Below are 24,477 nucleotides of genomic sequence, written 5' to 3'. Positions count from 1 at the left end.
TGAGTGGTTTTCGCTTTTATATATAGAGATTTCAAAAGAATGTACTAAAAATATATTTCACTTCCAAGTCTCCAAAACTTAAAGAGGTATATCTATTTGATTCTAATGAAGGATCTGTAGATTTCTTGAACAGAAAATTCAAAACCTGCTCTCTAGAAGAAACTAAATATTCCTTTAATTTACCTCAAAGGTTATCTTGTCCTATGGATTGATAGTATTCTTCTGATTAAGATATTGTGATTTAATCAAGTTGTTTCTTATTGCTTCAGAGCCTTGCCCAGAACATCATTTTCCATATCTATTACACGTACAGAAGGCTCTTCTAAATATTGGAACAATAACATTGTTTTTGTGGATGGTTGCTTTATATTGAAAAAAGGAAAGCTATATTTCACCTATAGATATTGAATTTGGGTCAGTCACTGGGACCAGAGCTTTACTCTTCTGAGCTTTCGGAGTCCACCTTCAGGGAACTTTTCTCTACTGGAATATGTGCTTTGGCCTGTTATATGAGACATGTTTATGCGGTGCCTTCTTATTGGCTGATTGGTGTGTTGATGGTTGGCGATTGGCTGTCATTTCCTTGTGCTGCCAAGCCCTCAGCTCCTAAGTATTTGATAAGCTGGTGGTAAACCAGCACTCCTATTAACTGACAAGAGAATATATTTATTTTATTTATTTTATTTATTTTATTTATTTTATTTTGAATTTGTATACCGCCCTTCTCCCTGAGGACTCAGGGCGGTGAACAGCCAAGTAAAAACATCAAATACAAATATTAAAATACAGTTAAAAATATATATAAATTTGGCCCCATTAATTAAAAACGATAAACAAAACAATTAAAAACACTTAAAAAATTAGGCCAGCCTAATAAAAGTCTTTCAGTGCATTTCTTTGAATGATGACAAACAACACCAGAATTTAGGTGAAATGCATGGCATTCTAATTCGCACAGGACAGTTTCTGCATTTATTCCTGATATTGGGGATCCCATGGGTGTCCTTTTTATTTGGTCATACATTTCCCTTTTGAATGTGAAGAAGATATGTTGGCAGTATTGGAGCACCTTCACGATTTGTGTCCTTCTTAGGTTGTTCTCACCTGTGTTGTAGTTCTAGTCTTCTAGTTTTTTTTTAAAAAAAATCTATTAATTTATATGATGTAAATACTACATGAAAAGAGACCCTGATCTCATCAGGAGCCACATTTAAGCCTTGCAATTTTGTCAGAAATTGTGTGGAAGATGTGACTGTGCTTTTCCCAGCTTTGAGCATGTGCCATTCAAACCATTGTTAAAACAAAATACCCACTCAACTGCTCTGGACCAAACTTTAAACTCTGATAGTCTTGAAAAGCTTTACAGCTCAAACGTGATACAAATCTTTATTTTGTGCTAGAATGAAGCAGCTTTAGGGAGTTGATTGCTCTCTCATCATAAAACATGGGACCTTCTTATAAACATGGTAATTTATTTAAGGCATTTTTTTTACTTTTGTTAGTGATTTAGCACATATTTAGCCTTGTGCTTCTTAGTCTTAGACCTAAGGGACTGTAGGTTGTTGACATAACCAACATATCTGTCCTGAAAAATTGGTGAGAAATTTCATTCATTGGTGATGCTCAACAATTGTTATCACGTCTTCCTTTACCTCAATTGCAAGATTGCTGTCCTAGGTACTGAATCCTGAATTCCTACCTAGGCACTGAATTCCTAGGTACTGAATCCTAAATTCCTAGGCACTGATGTCTGAATTCATAACCATGCTTCTGTCCACAGTGCTCAGCACCCAAGTTAAGCTAGGATTTCTGGATTTATCCACTCTTTCATTTGGTCTATTTGATTTGCTCAGTAATGAAGCAGGATACTGATTCCTATAACTCAAAACCTGAACATTCTTACTTGTTTATTATTATTTTGCAAAATGGGAGCACAGAACTACAGAGTGCAAAACTGACTAAAAGACAAAGCACATCAAACTCACCCTGCCCCCAATACTCCACAAAACAAAATTAACCAAGCTAACTCTGGCAAACCAGAAAAGGAAAAGAGGAATTGCAGATTACAATTAATCCCATGTTGGCCTGGCATGCTTACATATTTCATGAGCTGATAAAAATGATAAACTACATCATGCAATTTGAAGACCTTCTATAACGTAATAGTATTTGTCACAGTTTTGCTCTCTTTCATTATTTCAGCATTCACACAGAAGAGGGAAATGAATTCAATTTAGGAGGAGTGTAAATTTCTTTTTTAATTGAGGAGGCTACATCATATTGTCCAACACTGCAGAGATTTTCAAAGTAAAAGCAGAATGGTTGACTCATGAGGCCCACTGTGAAAAGCAGTTAGTCATTTGGCCTTTCTGAAAGAAATGAGAGAACCATTGGAATTAAATTTTCAGAGACGGATTAGGAGACAGAAATATGGTTACAAACGGACAGCTTGTTCTCTAGTTGCATTCATGGAACATAAAGAATCCTTCTAAAAGGTTGCTCGTGAATTTCTTCTAGGGGCCTATGACAATGTCATGGCCAACCCGCCATGGCCAACTCAACTGAACTCACACCAGATATTGTTTTAATAAGCAAACTAAAGCATGGGTGAACTAGGTGTTTAAATTCATTTTTAAAAAATGGGATAAATGATGTGCGTATACTTTATTTTCAATTTGTTTCCTTCAGGTGGGCTATTTGCCTTGGACCAAGTTTATATTCCCATTTGTTTATTAGTTCATATCAAAATACCTTAACTATTTGGATAGTCCCATTAAGTAGTAATGTTGTAAGTAGAATTCATGGTGACTCTAACAAAATAACATACTCTGTACCAACACAAAAAACTGGTACAGAGCAGGGGTGAAATCCAGCAGGTTCTGACAGGTTCTGGAGAACCGGTAGCGGAAATTTTGAGTAGTTCGGAAACATTCTTAAAGACCACCTCTGGGTGGCCCCAGAGTGGGGTGGGAATGGGGATTTTGCAGTATCCTTCCCCTGCCACGCCCACCAAGCAACGTCCACAGAACCAATAGTAAAAAAAATCTGGATTTCACCACTGAACAGGAACTCCTGTTCAAGGTGTACCCCAAACTGTGTAAAATGTTATAAACTGAGACACAAGAGAGACAAATGCAGAGTGGGGAGGGAATGGATATTTTGCAGTATCCTTCCCCTGGAGTGGGGAGGGAATGGAAATTTTGCAGTATCCTTCCCCTGTCATACCCACGCCCACCAAGCCACACCACACCACACCCATCAAGCCACCCCACAAAACTGGTAGTAAAAAAAAATGGATTTCACCACTGTTACAGAGATTATGTTATTTATGTGTGTGTTTAAATCAGCAATCTGAAACAAAAAGCTGTAAACTTAGAAACCCACCTTAAGTTCAGCTGCAGCCATTGAGAGATTCCCTGTGGCTGTTGTGCAAAACTTTGAGAAACTTTGGCAGATTCATTCACCAATAAATTTGGGAGAGAAAACAGATTTAACAATCCCAGCAATATTCTGCTTTTGATTCCTAAATTCTTCTGTTCCTTTTTTGGTCTAGATGCCAGGTAGTGTTAGCTTACAAGTTCAACAGTGAGAGATATCAACACCTTTAGAATCTATTAATATACACCACTGCTTCAAATAATTCAAAACCTCTTCATGCTGTGCTCCTATCCCTATCTTTATTATTCTTATTTGCCCTTTATGATTTCTGTATCCACTCAATAGAGGAAAAGCCATTAGGTGACAAGGAGAACTTATTATACTACCACCGGTGACTTTTGGCATCGAAAGAATGATAAATGCATTCATCAGTGACATAGCCTTTAAATGATCGTTTACCAGCATAAGCATTCAAGAGAAACAGTAGTTCATTTATTTTCAAGGGAGGAAATTTCTCCTCCAAATTGAAGTTCCAATTCAGTATGATCTATTGTTCCTTGAACAAGCCACTGATTCTTTTAAAAGTTAACGCCTTCTGGAAGAAAGCTAGATGGATATTCTGAAATTTTCTGAAGAAGCAAGCATGCAAAGATGTAATACCCTGTTTCCCCGAAAATAAAATATCCTCTGATAATAAGCCCAATCAGGCTTTTGAGCGCATGCGCTAAAATAAGACCCCCCCCAAAAAAAATACCCCCCTGAAAATAAGCACATGTGCAGCTAGTCCCCACCATTTCTTCTGGTTAGGAAGACAGAGCTGGAAATTGGGTAAAATGGCAAGAGGAGCCCTGTCTTCCTCCACGCGCCCCAAAATAATAAGACCCCTCCGAAAATAAGGCCAAGCTCTTATTTCAGGGTTCAAAAAACATAAGACAGGGTCTTATTTTCAGAGAAACACGGTAGAAAAGTATAATTTGCTTACTGACAAGTAGAATAAGCTACTTTCTTACAAGTTGTGGAATAGGTTACTCCGCTTAGATTTATATACCATGCTAAATGATAAACTTTACAATGTGGCTAGATTGAGACATTTCAATGAGCCAAGACAAACAAGCAAAATATCACATTATAGCTTAGTGTAAAGTGTGTTCCATGTAACAAATGCACCCCATAGTCCCAGCCTGAAACAGCACCCAAATTGTGATAATATTAACACAAGTAACCAGTTCAAACCTTTACAAGCTAGACTTCTTAGTACTCAAATAGGTTTGGTAATTCACAAGGATCAACACAGAATGAGAGAGAAGAGAAAGAAACCATAAATGAGTTTGTTCTTAACCTTAGTTGATCTTGAAAAGTTGAGCAGGATAAATCTCATTTAGAGAATTACTCCTTGAATGGACTAATTCTAGAGTAAGAGATTTAAAAGAAATGTTTCAGGAAAAGGTGATGGCAAACCATTTTTATATTGTTGTCAGAAGAAAATATATATGAGATGGACATGACCATGAAGCCATTAGAGGTTGAGCTTCAGTTGAAGAAAGTTTTACAGGAGAGAGTTGTAAAGTTATTTCATCTGATATCTCCCCTTCTTCTGTGTTCATCTAGAATTAATTCTCCAATTCTCAAATATTTGGTGTTATCTTGTGTGCATATTTGTTTTTTTAAGATTGTTCATAGTTTTTTTCCTTTTGGTTGAGGGAGAAGCTCAGATTCCCAATGTGGTCTGTATTTGTTTATTTCTACAGAGATTAAAAAAACTACTGGGGCTTTAAAAATAATACATATTTTAATAGTATTGAGCATTTGTATTGTTGACTTTTATTAAGACTGTCATAACACCTTTCTGGCTCACAAAGATTCATAAAAGTCCTCTTGTTCTCCCCTTTTATTAAAAAAAAAAACTTTTGCCTCTATCAGGGTGTGTTTATGTATACATAGTTACTGTATATTCTTCTGTGATGGAACTTCTGTGTCTCAGATGATTCGTTTTGTCATCGTTGAATGAGTCTGTGGTGATAGAACACAATCTGATTGGAATAAAATTGCAGTTAATCCCTGCCATCTCTCTTGAAAGATATCAAATAGGAAAGGGGAGGTAGGAATTAGTTGAACCCATTTTGAGATGGTGATCAAGTCAAAGGTTGTACTAAATCATCATTTCTGCAACATTTTAATAATCTGCCTACAATTATATGTATGCCTGCAGTGCACCAAGCTATCATGGTTTGTTTGCAACTCACCCAAGACATCTCAATTTTGTAAATGGTATATCAAGCCAAAAATGAGTCATGTTGCCCTTAGTATAATGAGCAAGTAAATGATTGCTTATACGGTAGCTATGACCCTAGTCAAGATAAGATAGCTTTGGTATACTATATATAGATAGTGCTAGACTTACGACCACAATCGAGCCCAAAATTTATGTTGCTAAGTGAGACATTTAAGTGAGTTTTGCCCCATTTCTTGCCAACAATTGTTGTGAATCATTGCAGTTGTTAAATTAGTAGCTCGGTTGTTAAATGAATCTGGCTTTCCCTTGACTTTGCTTGTCAAAAGGTTGCAAAAGTTGACCCCAGGACACTGGGCCCCCCAGAAATATGAGTCAGTTGCCAAGTGTTTGAATTTTGATTACTTGACCATGGGGGGAATGCTGTAATGGTCATAAGTGTGAAAAACGATCATAAGTCACTTTTTTCAGTGCCATTTGTAATAGAATGGTCATTGAGTAAATTATTGTAAGTGAAAGACTCCCAGTACTCTTATGGATATATGTATGCATTATGAAGGTTGATCATCTTGAAATAGGCAACTGGAAAAAGCAACATCAGTCTTCAAAGGGTAATATGCAGAGTATGGAAATACATTTAATTCGGGGTGAAATCTAAAATTTGTTACTACCAGTTCTGTGGGCGTGGCTTGGTGGTGGGGGGTAATGTGACTGGGTGGGTGTGGCCATTTTTTTTTTACTTTTAAAACCATTTTTTCTACAACTCTTCGGCGAAGAAGTTGTTAAAAAATGCTTTTAAAAGCCTTTGACAATCCCTGCTGAGTTGCCTGATTGGCAGAGGCTTTTTTCTTTTACTTTTAAAAGCATTTTTTCGGGCGAAGAGGTTGTAGAAAAAAATGCTTTTAAAAGTAAAAAAAAGCCTCTGATGATCGTGCGGCTCAGCTGGGCAGGGCGGGGGGCAGGGATTTTTGCTACCGGTTCTCCGAACCACCCACCTCCATCGCTACTGGATCGGGCGATCCGGTCCGAATCGGGAGCATTTCACCCCTGATTTAATTCATAACCCAGCCCATATAATAATCTTAAATTTCTTTGCTGGAGACATGGACTAGAACCCAAAGATATTGCTACAGATACAAATAACAGATTCATATTAAAGAAAAATGTATATCTCCACAATAGGAGTAGTGGAAACTCATCCTAATGTTCATTGTGGGCCCACATAATTATGAATCTAATTATCTTTAACTTTGACATGAGAAAATAATTTTGAATCCTAACAATGACTTTACATCCTCACATATATTTTATCATACTTAAGAAATTGCATCTTAGGAGATAAAATTAGTGCATTTAATGACTTTTTTAAAAATGGGAAAAGTGACATAGATTTTTGAAACATTCTTAAAGATGGTTTTATTATTTTTATTAGAATGAAATTATTATTATTATTATTATTATTATTATTATTATTATTATTAAAAAATCACATGGGAGTTTCAAATAGCTGGCTTGATAATACACTTAATTTCTTTGCCACATATACTATTGATTTTAACAGGAGAAAATAATTACTGTCTTAGTGAATTACTAACATTAAGGAAGAAATGAATTGACAGATTTAACTCGTGTTTAGACCTCCAGTAGCAAAAGTGAAGATTTATTAAAAAAGAAAGGAAGGGAGGGAGGGAGGGAGGGAGGGAGGGAGAGAGAGAGAGAGAGAGAGAGAGAGAGAGGGAAAGAAAGAAAGAAAGAAAGAAAGAAAGAAAGAAAGAAAGAAAGAAAGAAAGAAAGAAAAAGAAAAGAAAAGAAAAGAAAAGAAAAGAAAAGAAAAGAAAAGAAAAGAAAAGAAAAGCTTGGTTTTCTTTCTGCTGTTATCCGATATCTCACATTTCAGGTGGCTCTTTGTGAGTAAGCAAGATAAATATGTTTAAATTTAATAAACCTCTCCAGAATTATCATGAAGTACATTGAAGAATTTAGCAACATCTTCAACCAGTGGCCAAGAGTGTGAAGTCCCTGTATCTATATAGCCTTTCCAATGAAGAAAGAAAAGCTAGATTTTTCATCAGCGAGACTTTTAATATCGCCACATATTTCTAATGCTCAGTTAGTATTTTGGAATCATTAAATAGAAGCGGATTTCATTCATTGGTGATGCAATGAGAGAGAACTATATTTAGTATTTCTGTTTGTGTGTGCATCCTTGTGAGAAGGAGAGGCAAGTCGATGGTGAGGAAACATGACAAGACTGTCCTCGTATATAGTAACATAAGCTGCTGTGAAATCTACAGTGTGCTGCTAGAAATCAAAAGACCGATTTGCAGAGATGAGTAAATCCTCAAGCTGCGGAACGTACTTGAAAAGTGATTAATCATGATTCCAATGAAAATACATAATATCCAGAGAATAGAGAGTAACTTACTATTCAGGCAGCATACTCACAAAGAATCCTATCTTAGTTGATTTTCACAGTTTGACGGTTCATCAGAAATGATGCTTCTATCTTTCCTTGTTATTCTAAATACCATCATTAGATTAAATAGCCCTTTGCCAGGACTGCAAATTAAGCAAAATAGAATAAGATCAAATTTGGATGGCTTCAGATATGTATAACCCTGTCCCCCTAAAAAAGCGGAAACTCAAAACTTTCCCACATTCATCAATCAGAATAGAGCTGGAAGGGACCTTGGAGGTCTTCTAGTCAAACCCTTCCCCTGCTCAAGCACCCTATATCATTTCAGATAGGTGACTGTCTAGTGTCTTCTTAAAAACCTCCAGTGATGAAGCACCTAAAACTTCTGAAGACAAGCTGTCCCCCTGGTTAATTGTCCTCACTGTTAGGAAGTTTATCCTTAGTTCCAGGTTGCTACTCTCCTTGATTAGTTTTCACCCATTGCTTCTTGTAACTTGACCCCCTCTTCTTTGTGGAGCCCCTCAAATACTGGGAGACTGCTATCATAAATGTCTGCGTAACAAAGGTGGCTCAGCGGCTAAGACGCTGAGCTTGTCGATCAAAAGTCAGCAGTTCAGCAGTTCGAATCCCTAGTGCCATGTAATAGGGTGAGCTCCCGTTACTTGTCCCAGCTTCTGCCAACCTAAAAAGCACATAAAAAAATGCAAGTAGAAAAATAGGGACCACCTTTGGTGGGAAGGTAACAGCGTTCCGTGTGTCTTTGGCATTTAGTCATGACCACGGAGATGTCTTTGAACAGCGCTGACTCTTCGGCTTTGAAACGGAGATGAGCACCTCCCCCTAGAGTCGGGAACGACTAGCACATATGTGCGAGGAGAACCTTTACCTTTACCTCGCTGTTGCGATCTGGCAATCTGGCGAAATCCAGCCATGAATCGTGTGAATGGGTTTTAATTGTTTTTAATGTTTTTATATATGGCTTTTAAATGCATTGTAAGCCGCCTTGAGTCTTCGGAGAAAGGCGGCATACAAGTTGAACAAACAAACAAACCAACAAACCAACAAACAAACAAACAAATAAATAAATAAATAAATAAAATAAATAAATAAATAAATAAATAAATAAATAAATAAATAAATAAATAAATAAATAAATAAATAAATAAATACATACATACATACATACATACATACATACATACATACATACATACATACATACATACCTTTACTTTCTTAGAGTTTTGAAGATCCATTACAGGTGCTTTGAAATTTTGCTTATCTCTGAGGGCTAACAGAAGACATGAGTAGAACAGTTGGTTGGACTAAACAGAGTGATTCACACCTTTGCAGAAACATATGTACGATTGTCAGCATGCATGCAAATTTTGTCAGTTGTGTATTTTAAGGCCGTTCAATAGATCACGGATTAAAATACCATATGCGGTGGGGGAGGGGGAGAAAGCTGGGTAGCTGAATGAGTGCAATAAACAAATTGCTTATTTTTAATTGCAGCTACACACGGACATGGATCCAGGAAGCAGTAAGATCAAGTACATCTTGTCAGGTGATGGTGCTGGGACTATCTTCGTGATCAATGACAAGACAGGTGACATCCATGCCATGAAAAGACTTGACCGGGAAGAAAAAGCAGAGTACACGTTGACTGCTCAAGCAGTAGATAGGGATACAAACAAACCACTGGAGCCTCCTTCGGAATTCATCATTAAGGTCCAAGACATTAATGACAATCCACCAGAATTTGTAGATGGCCCATATCATGCGACTGTTCCAGAAATGTCCCTTGTAGGTATGTATGACTAAAAGAATGAGATTTCCACATTTCTTCACAAAGCATTTTTGTTCCTCCTTGCTTTGACATTTCCAGATTAGTATTCGAGCGAGCTTTCTTTTCCAAACAATTAGTTTTCATCCCTCTGAAAGATGAAATTGTTTGGTGAACAATTAGGTTGTTTTGCATTACATTTCAGGTGTTGTGAGAGCTAGCGTTGCTGAAGCTGTTTATCAATATTTGTTCCGGCACATCTTTGCGATATCATTAGTGTTAGGTTAATATTTATCTATCTGGAGAATTTCTTTTTTTCCTAGTTCATGTGCCGCACTTAGGATCTATGGTTACGTGTTAACATCTCCTGCCCGCCCACTTCTTTTGAAATATAATTAGCTCACAAGTGGTTTTGTGAAAAATGTATCTGAGAGCAAAAAGTCCATTGTTGGATTTTACTCAATTAGCTGTTTGAACTAAGAGAAGGTAAAGCAAAATAAGAAGCACTGAAAACACAGATACTAAGACAGTTAGAAATTGTGATAGACACAATGATCTACATCAGCAGTGAAATCCCCTACAGTTCTATCTGGTTCGCTGAACAGGTAGTGCCGGCAGCGGGAGGCTCCGCCCACCTACTGGGATGTCATTACATCCCAGTTTTTTACCATCTGCACATATGCAGCAGGTTCTGCGCAAAAGAGGCATGCATATGCATAGTGCACGCAAGCGCCTGCGCGCTTCCGTTCCCGAACCAGTAGTGAAGGTAAGTGGATTTCACCGCTGATCTACCTCTTTAGATGCAAATGTCCGGTTGGCTTTTCTTTAATAGAGAGAAATGCAGTGTCACTTCAAATTTTCAGATAAATTTGCATATTAAACCATGTGGCATATCAAATATGAAGTGACCCATCGGTTTCCCTATAAGTAGAAACTGCTTTATTTGGAGTATAGTGATCACTGATGAGTCTGACAATAAGTTCTATGATCTTAAGCTTTCAGTTTAATCAGCCTCAAGGAGGATAAAAGTGAAGATTTCAAATGCATCCTTGAGCTTTTGGTAGAAAATGGATATTAATTGAACTACACAAATAAAGCCTGTTGCTTTATAGATCTTATTTTGCATTATAATAAAGGCGGACTGAATCATGTAGACCCAGCTTCAAATCTCCACATTGTTGTGAAGGTAAATGACATGACCTGGGCCATCAGGCTATTTTTTTTTTTTTTGTAGCCTGTTACTTCACAGAACTATTAGAATAAAGTACAGGATATATAATTAAATAACAATGACAGATTGTGACACTTCAAATGAGAAATGAAACCTCCCCACGTTTCTCGCTATACATCTTGTTAACTAGGAACTGAAGAAGGTTTTGTAAAGCCCTGTTTACCATTTCTCAGTTTGCTTTGCAAATTCTGTCTCTGTCTCTGTCTCTCTCTCTCCCCCTACCTCTCTCTCTGTCTCTGTCTCTCTTTCCCTGCCTCTCTCTCTCTCTCTCTCTCTGTCTCTCTCTCTTTTTATCTCTTTCTCTCTTCCTACCCCTCTCTGTGTCTCTGTCTCTCTCTCCGTACCTCTCTCTCTGTCTCTCTCTCTGTCTCTCTCTCTTTCTGTTTCCCTCTCTCTCTACCTCTCTCTCTCTCTGTTTCTCTCTCTCCCTACCTGTCTCTCTGTCTCTCCCCCTCCTTCTCTTTCTCTCTCTCCTTACCCCCCTCTCTGTCTCTCTCTCCCTACCCCCCTCTCTCTGTCTCTCTCTGTGTCTCTCTCTTTTTTTTCTCTCTCTCTCCCTACCTCTCTCTCTCTCTCTCTCTCTCTGTGTGTGTGTGTGTCTCTCTCTCTGTCTTTTCCCCATAACTCTCCCCCTCCCTCTCTCTCTCTGTCTCTCTGTCTCTCTCTCTCCCCCGTGCCCGTAGACATTCTGAGGAAATCTTGTTTTATTTGAAGGTAGCCAACAATGTGACTTTCAGCAATTTCTATTAAGCTGTCAAGGCTATCTGCCCATAAATGTTTACTTGGAAAAATGCCTGGATTCTCAGTGTTGTGTCCTGTCTTGGATCTAAAAAACAAAAAACAAAAAACAATAGACTGTCCTATTGCAGTTTTAAAGCAGAAGTACCACCATCCACATTGAGTGTGAGAGGCCAACGGTGCTCTTTTTCTGTCAGCCAGCACAATGAGCTCTAAAAAAGCAATCGTCTGTACTAACTGGAGTGGGCCCAGAAGCATTTGTAAAGTTGAGACTGAGCTGGCTTGTCAATTGAGCTAGCTCTTCCGTAGGTTTGAATGCTTTTGCTCCTTTCAATCGCTTCTGCCAAAATTGGCATAGGAGTTCTCCATTATTGTGTCGGTGTCCATGACTCAAATGTGTGCTTAATATGTTAAGCTCCTTTAATTATACCCCAGGGCACTGAAGGCCTATGGCTTAGGCATTTATATATTTTTGCCAGCACATTGGCAAGAGAATGCAAGCACTTGGCACTAAAAAGAGAAAAGAACAAAGAAAATGTGGAATGTTGGGTGAATGTTAATAATGGCTACAATTCAAAGCAAAGCATATGAAAGATAGCTTCCTGGGTAAGATGATGTTCATCAAATGAAAAGTTTATTGAGTTAAGCTATACATTTCTGTCAGCAGAAGAATAAGATGTTTCTTGTAGTTTGCAAAATTAAAAAAAACAACAACATGGTAGGAAGTCTATGGAGGACATCGCGATTTCTTCATCCTTTTCTAGTTTGACTTTCAAAGACTATGGAGAAGATGATGATGGTCTGGAGACTTATTGTATGGAGCAGGAACGGCTCCATACAATAAGACCTCATCTTTTGATTGAGATGTTTGTAAAGTAAGAGGATGAGCATCCGAAGGACGGATGAAGGCAAAGGATGACATGTATAGGATTCCGTAATGGTGGAAATGATGCAACCAGTGGTGCAATGAAATTGTGATGATGTCATTTTGATGTCAGAATAGCTTGTGATGGAGAACACTGAATGAGAAGAGAAACTTTTATGGATTGAGAGGTGACAGTGCTTCTTTGAGATACATTTCCACTTACTTTCTTCTCACAGCAATCAAGATCAGTGTAATTTTGTGTATGCCAATGTGATTTTTTCCCCCTTATAAAAGCAATGATTCAATGAATAGGAGTAGATGGGGAAGCCCACACCACTATTAGATTTGGGTCCATTAATAGCAATAGCGCTTAGACCTATATACCGCTTTACAGCCCTCTATAAGCGGTTTACAGAATCAGCATATTGCCCCCAACAATTTGGGGGCAATATATATGTCCATCTAATCATTCCCATGAATGGTGCTTGAAGTAATTTTTCCTACTGCCTGATTTTAAAAGAAACCCATGCTTATTTTGCTGTGATTTTATAACACCATAGTGAAGTCTGTGTGAGCTTCCTAAAGAGTTTTCTAAAAAGCTTTTTTTTTTCCCCAACAAAAGAAACTTCTGTTTTTCTACATTTTGTTCAGAGTACTTGAGTATTTTCTTTTGAATGTCTTTACAATGCTTTTCGGTGTACTTGATCAAAGGACATAATGGAGAAGGCAATAGTTGGTGGTGTTTTCTGATACATGCACACACACACACACACACACACACACACACACACACACACACACACTTCCATTGTTCACCCTGACTGCCCAATGAGACTAATTTCCTTCTGATCTCTTTCTTTGGAATTTTATTGAAATGCATGCCACAACCTAATAAGGCTTTTGAAGGGGTGAGTGCCCAGAGGAAAAAAGGGACACACACTCAACCATCTTGCCTTTATTTAAAATAAGAAATTAATTTATTTATTTTGTCAAGCATATATAGAATTACATATAAAAGTATAAGCATGATTGTGAATACATGAAATGTATATACATGATTATGAATACAGGATAAGGATATTTATTTATTTATTATTCGTATTTCTATGCCGCCCACTCTGCGAGGACTCTGGACGGCTTACAACAATCGACAGTATACTAAATAGCATATTGCCCCCAACAATCTGGGTCCTCATTTTACCCACCTCGGAAGGATAGAAGCTGAGTCAACCTTGAGCCGGTAGGATTTGATCTGCTGATCTGCTGAACTAGCTTCTTGGATTCTGGGGGGGGGATGGTGGGTGCGATGGAAGGATTAGTTCTGACAGGATGGGGGAGAGAAGGGAGTGTAAGATTGTAGAATAGAATAACAGAATTGGAAGGGAGCTTGGAGGTCTTCTAGTCCAACCCCCTGCTTAGGTAGGAACTCTACATCACTGCAGACAAATGGTTATCCAACATCTTCTTAAAAACTTCCAGTGTTGGAGCATTCACAATTTCTGGAGGCAAGTTGTTTCACTGATTAATTGTTTTTACTGTCAGGAAATTTCTCTTTAGTTCTAAGTTGCTTCTCTCCTTGATTAGTTTCCACCCATTGCTTCTTGAGATATTGGAAGACTGCTATCATGTCTCCCCTAGTCCTTCTTTTCATCAAACTAGATATACCCAGTTCCTGCAACTGTTCTTCATATGTTTCAGCCTTCAGTCCCCTAATCATCTTTGTTGCTCTTCTCTGCACTCTTTCTAGAGTATCCACATCTTTGTATGTGTAATTCTTTGCAGTCATCTGGTTGTTATCACTCTCCCTGAGAGCTCTTGAGGCCATTTGGGGGTGGGGTTTGTCTAAGCCCTCAGGATCAACTGTATCAGGTTGCAGATGGGGATGGAATCTTCTTGGAACTGCCGAAAGGACTGTGTTGTAGGCAGGAGATAGGTAGGTGTCTTAGCCTTCCTCCTCTGTTGAGAGATAGCTGCTCAATATTAACATAAACGGCCTCTTTTACCTCACTTCCAAACCAATGGTCCTCTCTATCCAGAATAATCCAGAAGATTCTTGGATGAGAAGCAAAGCATTTTCTTCTCCTTCCTCAAGGGGAAAAAAAAACAACCACCAGTCCAATTGCCTTTTGAAAAAGCACCTTTGGGACATTCTAGCTTAGCATTCCGGTTCCCATAGTAGCTGTGTCTAAGTGTTGTTTCTCAGCAACTGGTAATTCAGAGGGCAAGACACCTTTGATCCAGGGGTAACATCATAGTCATTATGCCTTGCAGCAATTGTCCATGTAGCTGTAGACAGGGAAGTCTTAACTACTCGCTTGTGTTACAGAAAATGAGACGGGGAGGACAGTTGTGTAAAGACTATAAATAAAACATTTTTGTCCCTCCCCTGAGAAACATTTTCAAAGTGTCCTTTTCCCAACCTAATGCACAGTAGAAGCTCAGAGTAATAGGTATTTGGCCTCTTTCCTTTGCAAGCCCTCAATCTGAGATGGTTGTTCTTAAGTATTGTGTGCATGTCTCACTGAATTACTCCAACTACAAATGTAAGGCAGTTCAGGGTAAACAGTTAATTCTGCCTCTTAACCTTTGATGTAGCAGAAAATTCAAGATTCAAAAGCTGAGTCAGTTACTAATAGCTTTCCTGTTGCTGCCACATTGGCTGGCTTTCTTCATGCCTTTAGTCAATGGTATGTACTGTAGGAAGTTAGTATCCGCCTCCCTCTCCTAGAAAAAATGAAATATTCTAGGAAATATTAAAAAGGCAGAATATTATACCTTCCTGGATGAGAAAAGGAGAAACATGCTCTTGGAAAGCAGCACTCACCTTTGCTAATAGCCCTAGAAAGACAAAAGACATCTTATCTACAACACAGAAGACCTTCAGCTCCAGGGTGATGGGATTAAGACATGGGCCTCGGGACATGATAGGATTAGCCCTCTACCCATCTCACCACATGGCACCTGGGAAGATTATATCACCCAGCAAGGCTCAACCAAGCCTGGGACACAACCTACAGAGTTACCCCTGAATGGCCCCATGGGAGTCTGACAACCAATCAGAATACAAGCTCAAATTCAAAAGCCCAGAGAGGGCATTAAACTCATGCACTCTTAGCATCTCTCCCCCCCCCCCCTTTTTTTTTCTTCATCTAACATCTTCAAGGCATGTGATTCTGTCCACCATTAAAACCTTCTTTCCAAACAGCCGCCATGTTTCCAGTCAGTGGTGGGATTCAGCCGGTTTGCACCAATTCGGGAGAACCGGTTGTTCACTTTCTGAGCAGTTTGGCAAACAGGTTGTTGGAAGAAATCATTAGGGCAGAGAACCGGTTGTTAAATTATTGAATCCCACCACTGTTTCCAGTGTCTTTCTCCCCACTTGGAACTGAACCCAGAAGGATATTTATTCCAACAGTACTTTCTTTTAAGAGGAAAAAAAAACCCTCAGTGCAGTTGAAGGCTAGAGGTGAAATGAGGAGAATCTCGAAAATAATTTTTAAAATACTTTTAAGTTGAGGATTCTTTATGAGAAATTAGTTGTTTAGCATTTATCGGACACATTATAAGTTCTAAACATACCATGAATACCACCCTCTCAAGTGGACATGTCAATAAAACATACCCACTGAAGAATAGCTAAATTTATGCAACAGTAGTTGCCTATAATTAGATCACCCCATTTGTAAAAAGTATCTTTTCCACAGGTATTCCAATTTTTTTTTTTACATGTCATGTCAATGTAGATTACATGAAACTTTCTAACTCTGCATTTTTGTCCTTTTTTTTTTTGATATGCACATTTTCAAGCTGCTGCCATAATTAAACTTGTGTGCTTATTCAGTTTTATTTCTCTTTTTATTTGAGTTTTATTGGGTTTTAACAATTAAACAATTCTTATTCAACTCTTGTGCCCATTTATATATCATTACACTAATATTCTCCTATACTCTTTATAATTTTACAAAATCTACTATCTGTTATTTCCCTTTTTTCCTATCTTCAATCCAATTATACCATTTCTCCCATATTATGTAAAAGTCCGAATCCAACTGTCCTTTCAGTTCCAATGTCATTTTATCCATCTTGGTGCAATCTAATATCTTTCTAATTATTAGATCTTTGGAGCGTGTGTTCGAACTTCTCCAACATTGCACAAATGCCAATCTTGCCACTGTTGTCATATGTAGAATAATATATATTGTCGTTTTTTCATATTTCTTTTTCATTATTCCTAGAAAAAACAATTCTGGTGTATATTCTATCTGGAAGCCTGTTACTTCCTGTATCCAACTATGTATTTTCATCCAAAAATTTTTTGTTTCGGAGCATAACCACCATGTATGAAAGAAGGTACCTTGCTTTTGTTCACATTTCCAACAGTTGGGGTTTAAATTTGGATATATTTTTTGCCAACACCATCAGTTTTATTTCTATACATACTTTGTTCTTATGTTTGAAATGGAACTCTGTCATAAAATGCAGACAATTCAGAATTAAACCTGCAGTGGTGCTCTAGATAGCTTTGAGATTTGAAAGGCAAGTAACTTAGTGTGTGTGTCTGTGTTTCCTCTTTTGAAACTCAAGATTAGCACTTCTGTTATACAGAGATACAGATGCAGATATATTTAATACATAGAATATGTTTTGCAAGCTTCGTCCTCAAATAACAACTTCAACTAAATGAAGTCCAGAAGGGAGACTTTATTTTTCCTAGATTGTTCTAGGATAATTATACTTCTAATAACAGAGGCTTTCCAGTTTTGATAAATTCCTGACTTGGAGCCCAACTTTAATTTAATTGTCAAGACAATTTCGCAAGCGTAATCTTAGCACATGCTTAAAAAGCAAAAATAACATTATCCATTATTATTACAATTTTAAAGAATAAAAGAAACACATTTCCCCCCAAATTATTATCTGCTAATAATTATTTGTAATTTATGTGTTAGCATAATAAAAAATTAAAAGTGATTCACAGAATGGAGGAAAAAGGGAAGAGAATTTATAACGAAGAGCAAAATCCAACTCTTTCATCCAAGTCATTTAGTGAATTTGGTAACAGATTTGGAAGAGATAAAAGAAACGCTCCAAGATGCGGGATTTAATAGCTTTAAGAGATTATGCTAAAGAAGACAAAATCATAGAAGTCAAATGGATTAGCCATGATAGCTAAAGGAAATCCATGGTTCAGAGCTTTGAATATCAGAAGTTGGAGAAGAAAAAAACATCAGGAGAGAACCATTGCTTTCATGTCCATTTTTGGAGCTTCTATAAAGCAACTAGGAGCCAGTTCAGTGTAGTTGTTAAGGTTCCAGGCTAGAAACTGGAAGACCATGAGTTCCAATTCCACCTTAGGCACAAAACCAACTGGATGGCCTTAGACCAGTCACGCTAGGAAGAAGAAGTCAAGAGGAAGCCACTTCCAAGAAAGCTTGCCAAGAAAACTGCATGGACTAGTCTAGGTAGTCACAAACACTGACTCAGAAGGGCACAGAAACAAAAAAACAAAAAACAAAAAATAAATGAAGTCCAAGTTTGGAAAACAGAACAGATGGATGGTTTATTTAAAGTCTGGAACAATTGCATAGAAAAAGGGAAGGAACAAATAGCAATACTCTCTCTCTCTCTCTCTCTCTCTCTCTCTCTCTCTCTCTCTCTCTCCCTCCCTCCCTCCCTCCCTCCCTCCCTATCAGTTTTTATTCAAGCTGACGAACAAGAACTTCCTTTCAAATGTTCTTCCAAGAGGAAAAGAACTTTTAAGAAGTTTCTATAGGTGGAGAATGGTGGCTTTTCCATTTATCTTGTCATGAGTTGGCAAAGAAGAGTTCAATTCCTTCACTGGATCTCAGACTCCTACAGTTCTTGTGCTTCTATTAAATCCCAAGAATTGTACAAGAGTCATCCTTTGGAGCTTTTTCCTATCTGAAACACGGGGGCCTTAAAATGTGGAAGGATGTGAGCAGAAAACACATTAACCATAATACTTTTGTAGCCTCCAACCAGCAACTGATGCCCAAAATTATTACAAAAAAGAAATTTGAAATAAATACTTCAGCAATATAAGGAAATACCAATATATCCCTCCCTCCCTCCCTCTTCCTTCTTTCCTTCTTTCCTTCTTTCCTTCTTTCCTTCCTTCCTCTCTCCCTCCCTCCCTCCCTCCCACCAAAAGACAATTCCTTCCTTCCTTCCTTCCTTCCTTCCTTCCTTCCTTCCTTCCTCCCTCCCTCCCTCCCTCCCTCCCTCCCTCCCTCCCTCCCTCCCTTCTTTCCCACATGAAACATTCATGCTTTGAAATAATATCGATGCATGATGTCGCATGCCCTGGACCTAGCAGAATTATGTCTGCTGCAAAGCCCTCAAGCGACAAAGATGTTGTACAAGCCATTTCATTTTTAGATAACGGCACAAAGTTATAAGCAAGATAGAAGGGTGAATGAATTAATCTCTCCAACACTCTGCAAAGAAAACTCAGGGATCTTGAGAAAAAAAAGAAACCTTTTGTTTGCGGGATGCCAGAAAGATTAATGTTCTCACTCTTTATCTTGCATATAACACTGTACCGTTATCTAAAAATGAAAAGTCTTGTACTGTGTCTTCATAGTTTGAGGGCCTCTATAGATTCCAACATGGACTCTTCAGGGTAGAAATGGGCAACAGGTTCTTTCTTCTTCTTTTTTAAAGTTTTTAATTTTATTTTACATATACATATCAATGTGTAAACAGTGTGGCACCTGGGTATCACATACTCTAATACAAATAAAACTAGTAAAATTAATCATAGTTATTACACTCAAGCAATTTATGAATTCCTAATACAAATAATAGACATTGATATTAAGTTATAGTCTATCATTATTTAATAATTCCATATTTTAATATATTGCTCTAATACCACTCACCATATTATTTGATCCTAACCAATTTCGTTTTATGCATGATGTACAATGACAATAAAGGCTTACTAATACATAATAATACCGCCATTCAATTTCTAAGCTTCCCTCTTGTTACTGCTTTTATTATGTAAAAATGTATGTACTAATATTCCCCCTTTCTCTTGTTTCTTTGTCTATTCTAACCTTTAATCACGTTATCCTTTTATTAAAAGATGTTTGCTTTCTATCCAACATCTCTTGCCCACTTTGGTGCTTTGAATCCTGTTCATTTTTAACTCACCTCCCATATTTCACTCTTTACATCTATTTGTATTAAGATACAATCATTCATTGTTTTATTATTCAATGTTTCAATACACAATTCTAATATCAATCCCAATATTATTTAAACATACAAAATTATTCTATGGGCAACAGATTCTTACATAAAAGGCCACAAGTACAATTTTTGGAAGGCTGTAGTGTACAGTGGTTAGGACAGCAGCTAATAGTGGGAGACATATATATGGATAGGGACAGGATTTATGATGAAGAAGTGCAGTGGTTAATGAGTTTAGGAGGCTGGGATGATCAGCAGCAGACTTGCTACTACCATGGGGTGGCATGAGGTCCCGTCACATACTTCAGCTTTGCTGATCCAGGAGTTCAAAAGCAGGTGGCTGCAATAGATAAATGGTACCACTTCAATAGGCACTCAAAAGGCATTTCCATCACCTTGGGCAATGGTGATGTCACCAGCAAATCCTTTCACCACGGAGGCACTTTGGTGCTTCCAACACAGAAGTATTAGTGTTAGGACCTCATGCTTTCCAGAATGATTTCTGTTCCCTTTTTAAAAAATCATTAAATGTACTTAATGTTGTGTGTTTCTAAATTCAACATAGTTGGAAAGAATTTCATTGATTTTTGGCAATACTAGGAGCTCCAAGAATGGGTTGAGTGGACATGTGTGATTCCCAGGCCTTGAACTGTTCACAACTTTATTCACAAGGAATTCACAAGGAATAAACAGCAATCCAGATTTCATTGCATAAGAAAACAAGATCAAATTGAGCTTTTCCCAAGGAAAAGTGGCAAAGTTGACCTCTTCTTCACTTCATAAACCCAAAGTGACAGACAACAGTTACTTGTGTGTTGGAGTCTGACTAATATGTGCTTAAGTAGGCTATGATTGTCTAGTAGACAGTTGTGTTTGTATGACACATAATAATTAATAAACTGCACCTCCATCTACTTTATTACATGAACTCAATCGTTGCACAATTCTCCCCAAAATAGATTAATCATTGTTAAGTATGCAATGCAAATGGAATTACTGAATAGCTAAGAAAACTGAGTAGAATCTTATTTAATTTTCTCTGGCCTGTGTCATGAATGAAAGCCACTGACGTCTAGCAAGGAAAAACATTAAAGTGGCACCATTCAGATTCAAAGAAAATCCAACTGTAAGATATGGAATCATCTAATATCTTTGTAACATTTTAAGTAGTATTGTCAAGCAAAGGAAAATCAGAAGTCCAGCTAGCTCAACTGAATATAAAGGTTTATTGTGAGCTTATGTTTCCTACAAGAATCTGAACTACTAACAGTCAAAGCAAATTGGTGGTAGATAAGAGTCAATGAAATTTAAGGTGAGCCGGGCTTAGGTCTCTTGTGAGTGTGAAGAGACTCAAGAGTGATGACACATTTGACCACTTCCTTGAGCTCAACCTGATCATTTCCTATAAGTAAGAACTAGATCAACTATCTTCGCTGCACATGATATCATTTTATTGAAGTATAATCTGGAATCCTCCTTTTCAAATTTATCACCAATAGGGAAGTGCAGAATTAATGGATCCGAAAATGGAATATGCCACAGAATTCAAGAATTTTGGTTTCTCTGAGACCATGTTGAATGTCCTCCAGGACCATACCATTCTGGGTGGTTTGGTTGTTTATTTCCAAATGCAAATCCTCCAGAATTAGCTCAATTTTGATTGAAACAATAATCTGCAGTAATCTGGAATGCCATGTTTGTGACACCTCAAATTGCTTCTAGTTTGCAGAATTTGATTCTAGAAAAAAAAGAAATGCACAATCCTGAGGGGGAGAAAAAGTCTTCGAAAATAGTCTGTTCCCAGATCAATATTTTTTTCCCCTATTCAGCATTTGTTTTAGAGGAGATGAATGGAAATTATCTGTTCCTCCTACGTAGAAACTGTTACGCAGACCTTCCTGCTTCTGAGCACTCATTTCAGTGAAATGCAGAAGCCATTGATAGCAGATTCTTTGATGGACTGAACGTTGTTTTTGTCAGTGCAGCAAAATCTTCTGTTTCTGATGTCATGGACCTATTGGTTCAATGCACATTTCTAACAACTTTGATTGAATGATAAAGATGCGTTTGCTGAGTTTTCATCAGCCGTGCCGAGGATCATCTTAGAGAAGCTGTTCTGGAAAAGAAAATGTGAACTCAGTTTATTTAGGGCTGATAGCTTGGGGTTCATTTACCAGATGCTTTAGGTGGCACTGTTGTGTCATATTGAAAAGTAGTGGTTTGTCTCACATGTGCATGCACCAAAGAGAGTACCTGGGATTTTTTCCCCTGAAATACTAGGGGAAACTATATGTCGTTACTCACAGATACTTTAGCTGTCAGGCCAAAAGATCTTTGTACCTTTGTATCTTATTGTTGTAATCACAATATTAAAAAAAAAAAAAATCAGAAGAAGGCAGCCTAATTTTGCCAGTTCTAAATATCAATTTGAATACTTGGCTTATTATTCTCTTGCTTCTTATAGAATAGACTAGACTAGACTAGACTAGACTAGACAAGACTAGACTAGACTAGACTAGACTAGACTAGACTAGACTAGACTAGACTAGACTAGACTAGAATAGAATAGAATAGAATAGAATAGAATAGAATAGAATAGAATTTTATTGGCCAGGTGTGATTGGAGACACAAGGAATTTGTCTTTGGTGTATATGCTCTCAGTGTACATAAGGAGAATAAAAACCATTCATCAAGAATAAAAAGATACAACACTTAGTGATAATCAAGGTTACTAATCAGTTATCAAATTGTACTAGGAAACAAATAAAAACAATATAAATTGAAAGATGCAAGCAACATAGTAATAAGTGGGAAGAGATAGGTACTAGGAAGGAAGAGAAGAATAATAGTAATACAGTCTTAGTAAATTATTTGACAGTGTTGTGGGAATTAGTTTAGCAGAGTGATGGGATTCGGGAGAAAACTGTCCTTGTGTCTAGTTGTTCTGGTGTGCAGTGCCTGATAGCGTCATTTTGAGGGTAGAAGTTGAAACAATTTATGTCCAGGATGTGAGGGGTCTGTAGATATTTTCACAGCCCTCTTTTTGACTCATACAATATACAGATCCTCAATGGAAGGCAGGTTGTTAGTAATTGTTTTTTCTGCAGTTCTAATTATCTGTTGAAGTTTGTGTTTGTCTTGTTTAGTTGCAGAGCCAAACCAGACATTTATAGAGGTGCAGAAGACAGACTCAATAATTCCTCTGTAGAACTGGATCAGCAGCTCTTTGGGCAGTTTGAGCTTTAGAAGTTGGCACAATTGCAATGATTTGTCTCATATCTGTTTAGCATAATAATAAGAATGAATATCCAAGGTTCTTGGGAAGGTTTTGATTGATAAAAATGCCAAATCCAGTCTATAAACATCTGGCTGACTGTGTAACCAACCATAATAAGAAAGATTATGGCATATACACCCGTGGTGGTTTGGTCTCAGTTCTGTTATCTTTGCCGGCAATCCAGGCATGTAGTGGTCCTCCTTGCATACAGATAAGGCATTAAAGTAGATCTCAAATGGTGCTTTCTTCAAGAATCAGCCTTTAGAAGCCAGCTGGTTTCACAATTTGATTGCACCTATTTCCTAAAGGCCAAACAGTTTCTTTCCATTGTAAACTTGGCAAAGGTTTCTGAATCTGCTCTGACACTCAACCAGTTTTGATCTTTTGTGAAAAAGTCAGAAAGCTGAAGAACAGAAAACTGTAGACACCATAATCTTAGAGCAAAACATATACTTGTCTAGTTTTCTCTCATTTTTGAATGGGGGAAATCATATATAGCAGCATTGTTCTATTATTTTATTTATAAAAATAAATGTTCACTGAACAGAATTGAATTGATCATTAGCCATGTATTTCACACCTATGGGGAATTGTCTTGTCTTGTCTTACATTTCCTTGCATTCAGTAATAATTTTGGATAACACGCATACATTATCTTGCTGCTATAGAGAATAAACAATTTAACAAAACAACAAGGCTTAATTTTGCCCCTGCTTTGGGTGCTTCTCTAGAACTCTTCATTGCCTGCAGAATTTTATTTTTCATATTTTTATAAGCACAGAACAGCCCTGTGCTAAATACTTTGTTCAAGGTTCTTTGGATTAATGCTGGTGAAATGGATAAGCAACCTGCTTGGATTTTCATATTTTTTTTTCAAAGAAATTATGGGTTTCTTTGGACCTGATACAAATTCAGAATAAAGAAAGAAATGAAAGAAAATGAAAGAAATGAATGATGGATGATAATGAAAGAAAACCATAAACTAGCTTCTTCCTTACCAATTTGGGAGTTCCTTACAACTCTTCCTTTGACAGAAATGATGGTTTTGAAACATTTCCTGTAGCCAACTTAAATATTTTTCTATTAATTTGGATTCCCTCTCCTTTTCTTCTTCCCTGAAGCATTCTTCCTCCAGATTAGAAACATTCTGACATATCCTTACGGGCTTTGCATAGTTGAGATACTCAAATTCAAATCTGGGGAGTTTGTAGACCATACCCAAGTCTTTCTCATTCTTTCCTGGTTTCTTGGTTCATTTGGAACTACGTTTCAGATCATAGTCTTGCTGAAGGATTCAACTGTTCTATCATTTGAAATAAGAGGTTTATTGTCTTTGA

At 37.5% G+C, this 24,477-nt stretch overlaps 1 protein-coding gene across 3 annotated transcripts in view; it reads left to right on the top strand.

Moving 5' to 3' along the window:
• Positions 1 to 24,477, top strand: part of CDH8 (cadherin 8) — a 255,600-nt gene that overhangs the window by 83,134 nt on the left and 147,989 nt on the right. For all 3 annotated transcript variants that reach the window (XM_070953109.1, XM_070953108.1, XM_070953107.1), the window contains one exon: positions 9,540 to 9,834. In XM_070953109.1, the coding sequence (XP_070809210.1) occupies positions 9,540 to 9,834 (295 nt within the window). The remainder of the gene's footprint in view (positions 1 to 9,539; positions 9,835 to 24,477) is intronic.

Source organism: Pituophis catenifer, unplaced genomic scaffold (assembly GCF_029215685.1).
Source record: "Pituophis catenifer annectens isolate HBS135680 unplaced genomic scaffold, rPitCat1.0.hap2 SCAF_13, whole genome shotgun sequence".
Classification (NCBI taxonomy): domain Eukaryota; kingdom Metazoa; phylum Chordata; class Lepidosauria; order Squamata; family Colubridae; genus Pituophis; species Pituophis catenifer.
This window is presented reverse-complemented; position numbering and strand designations above follow the sequence as displayed.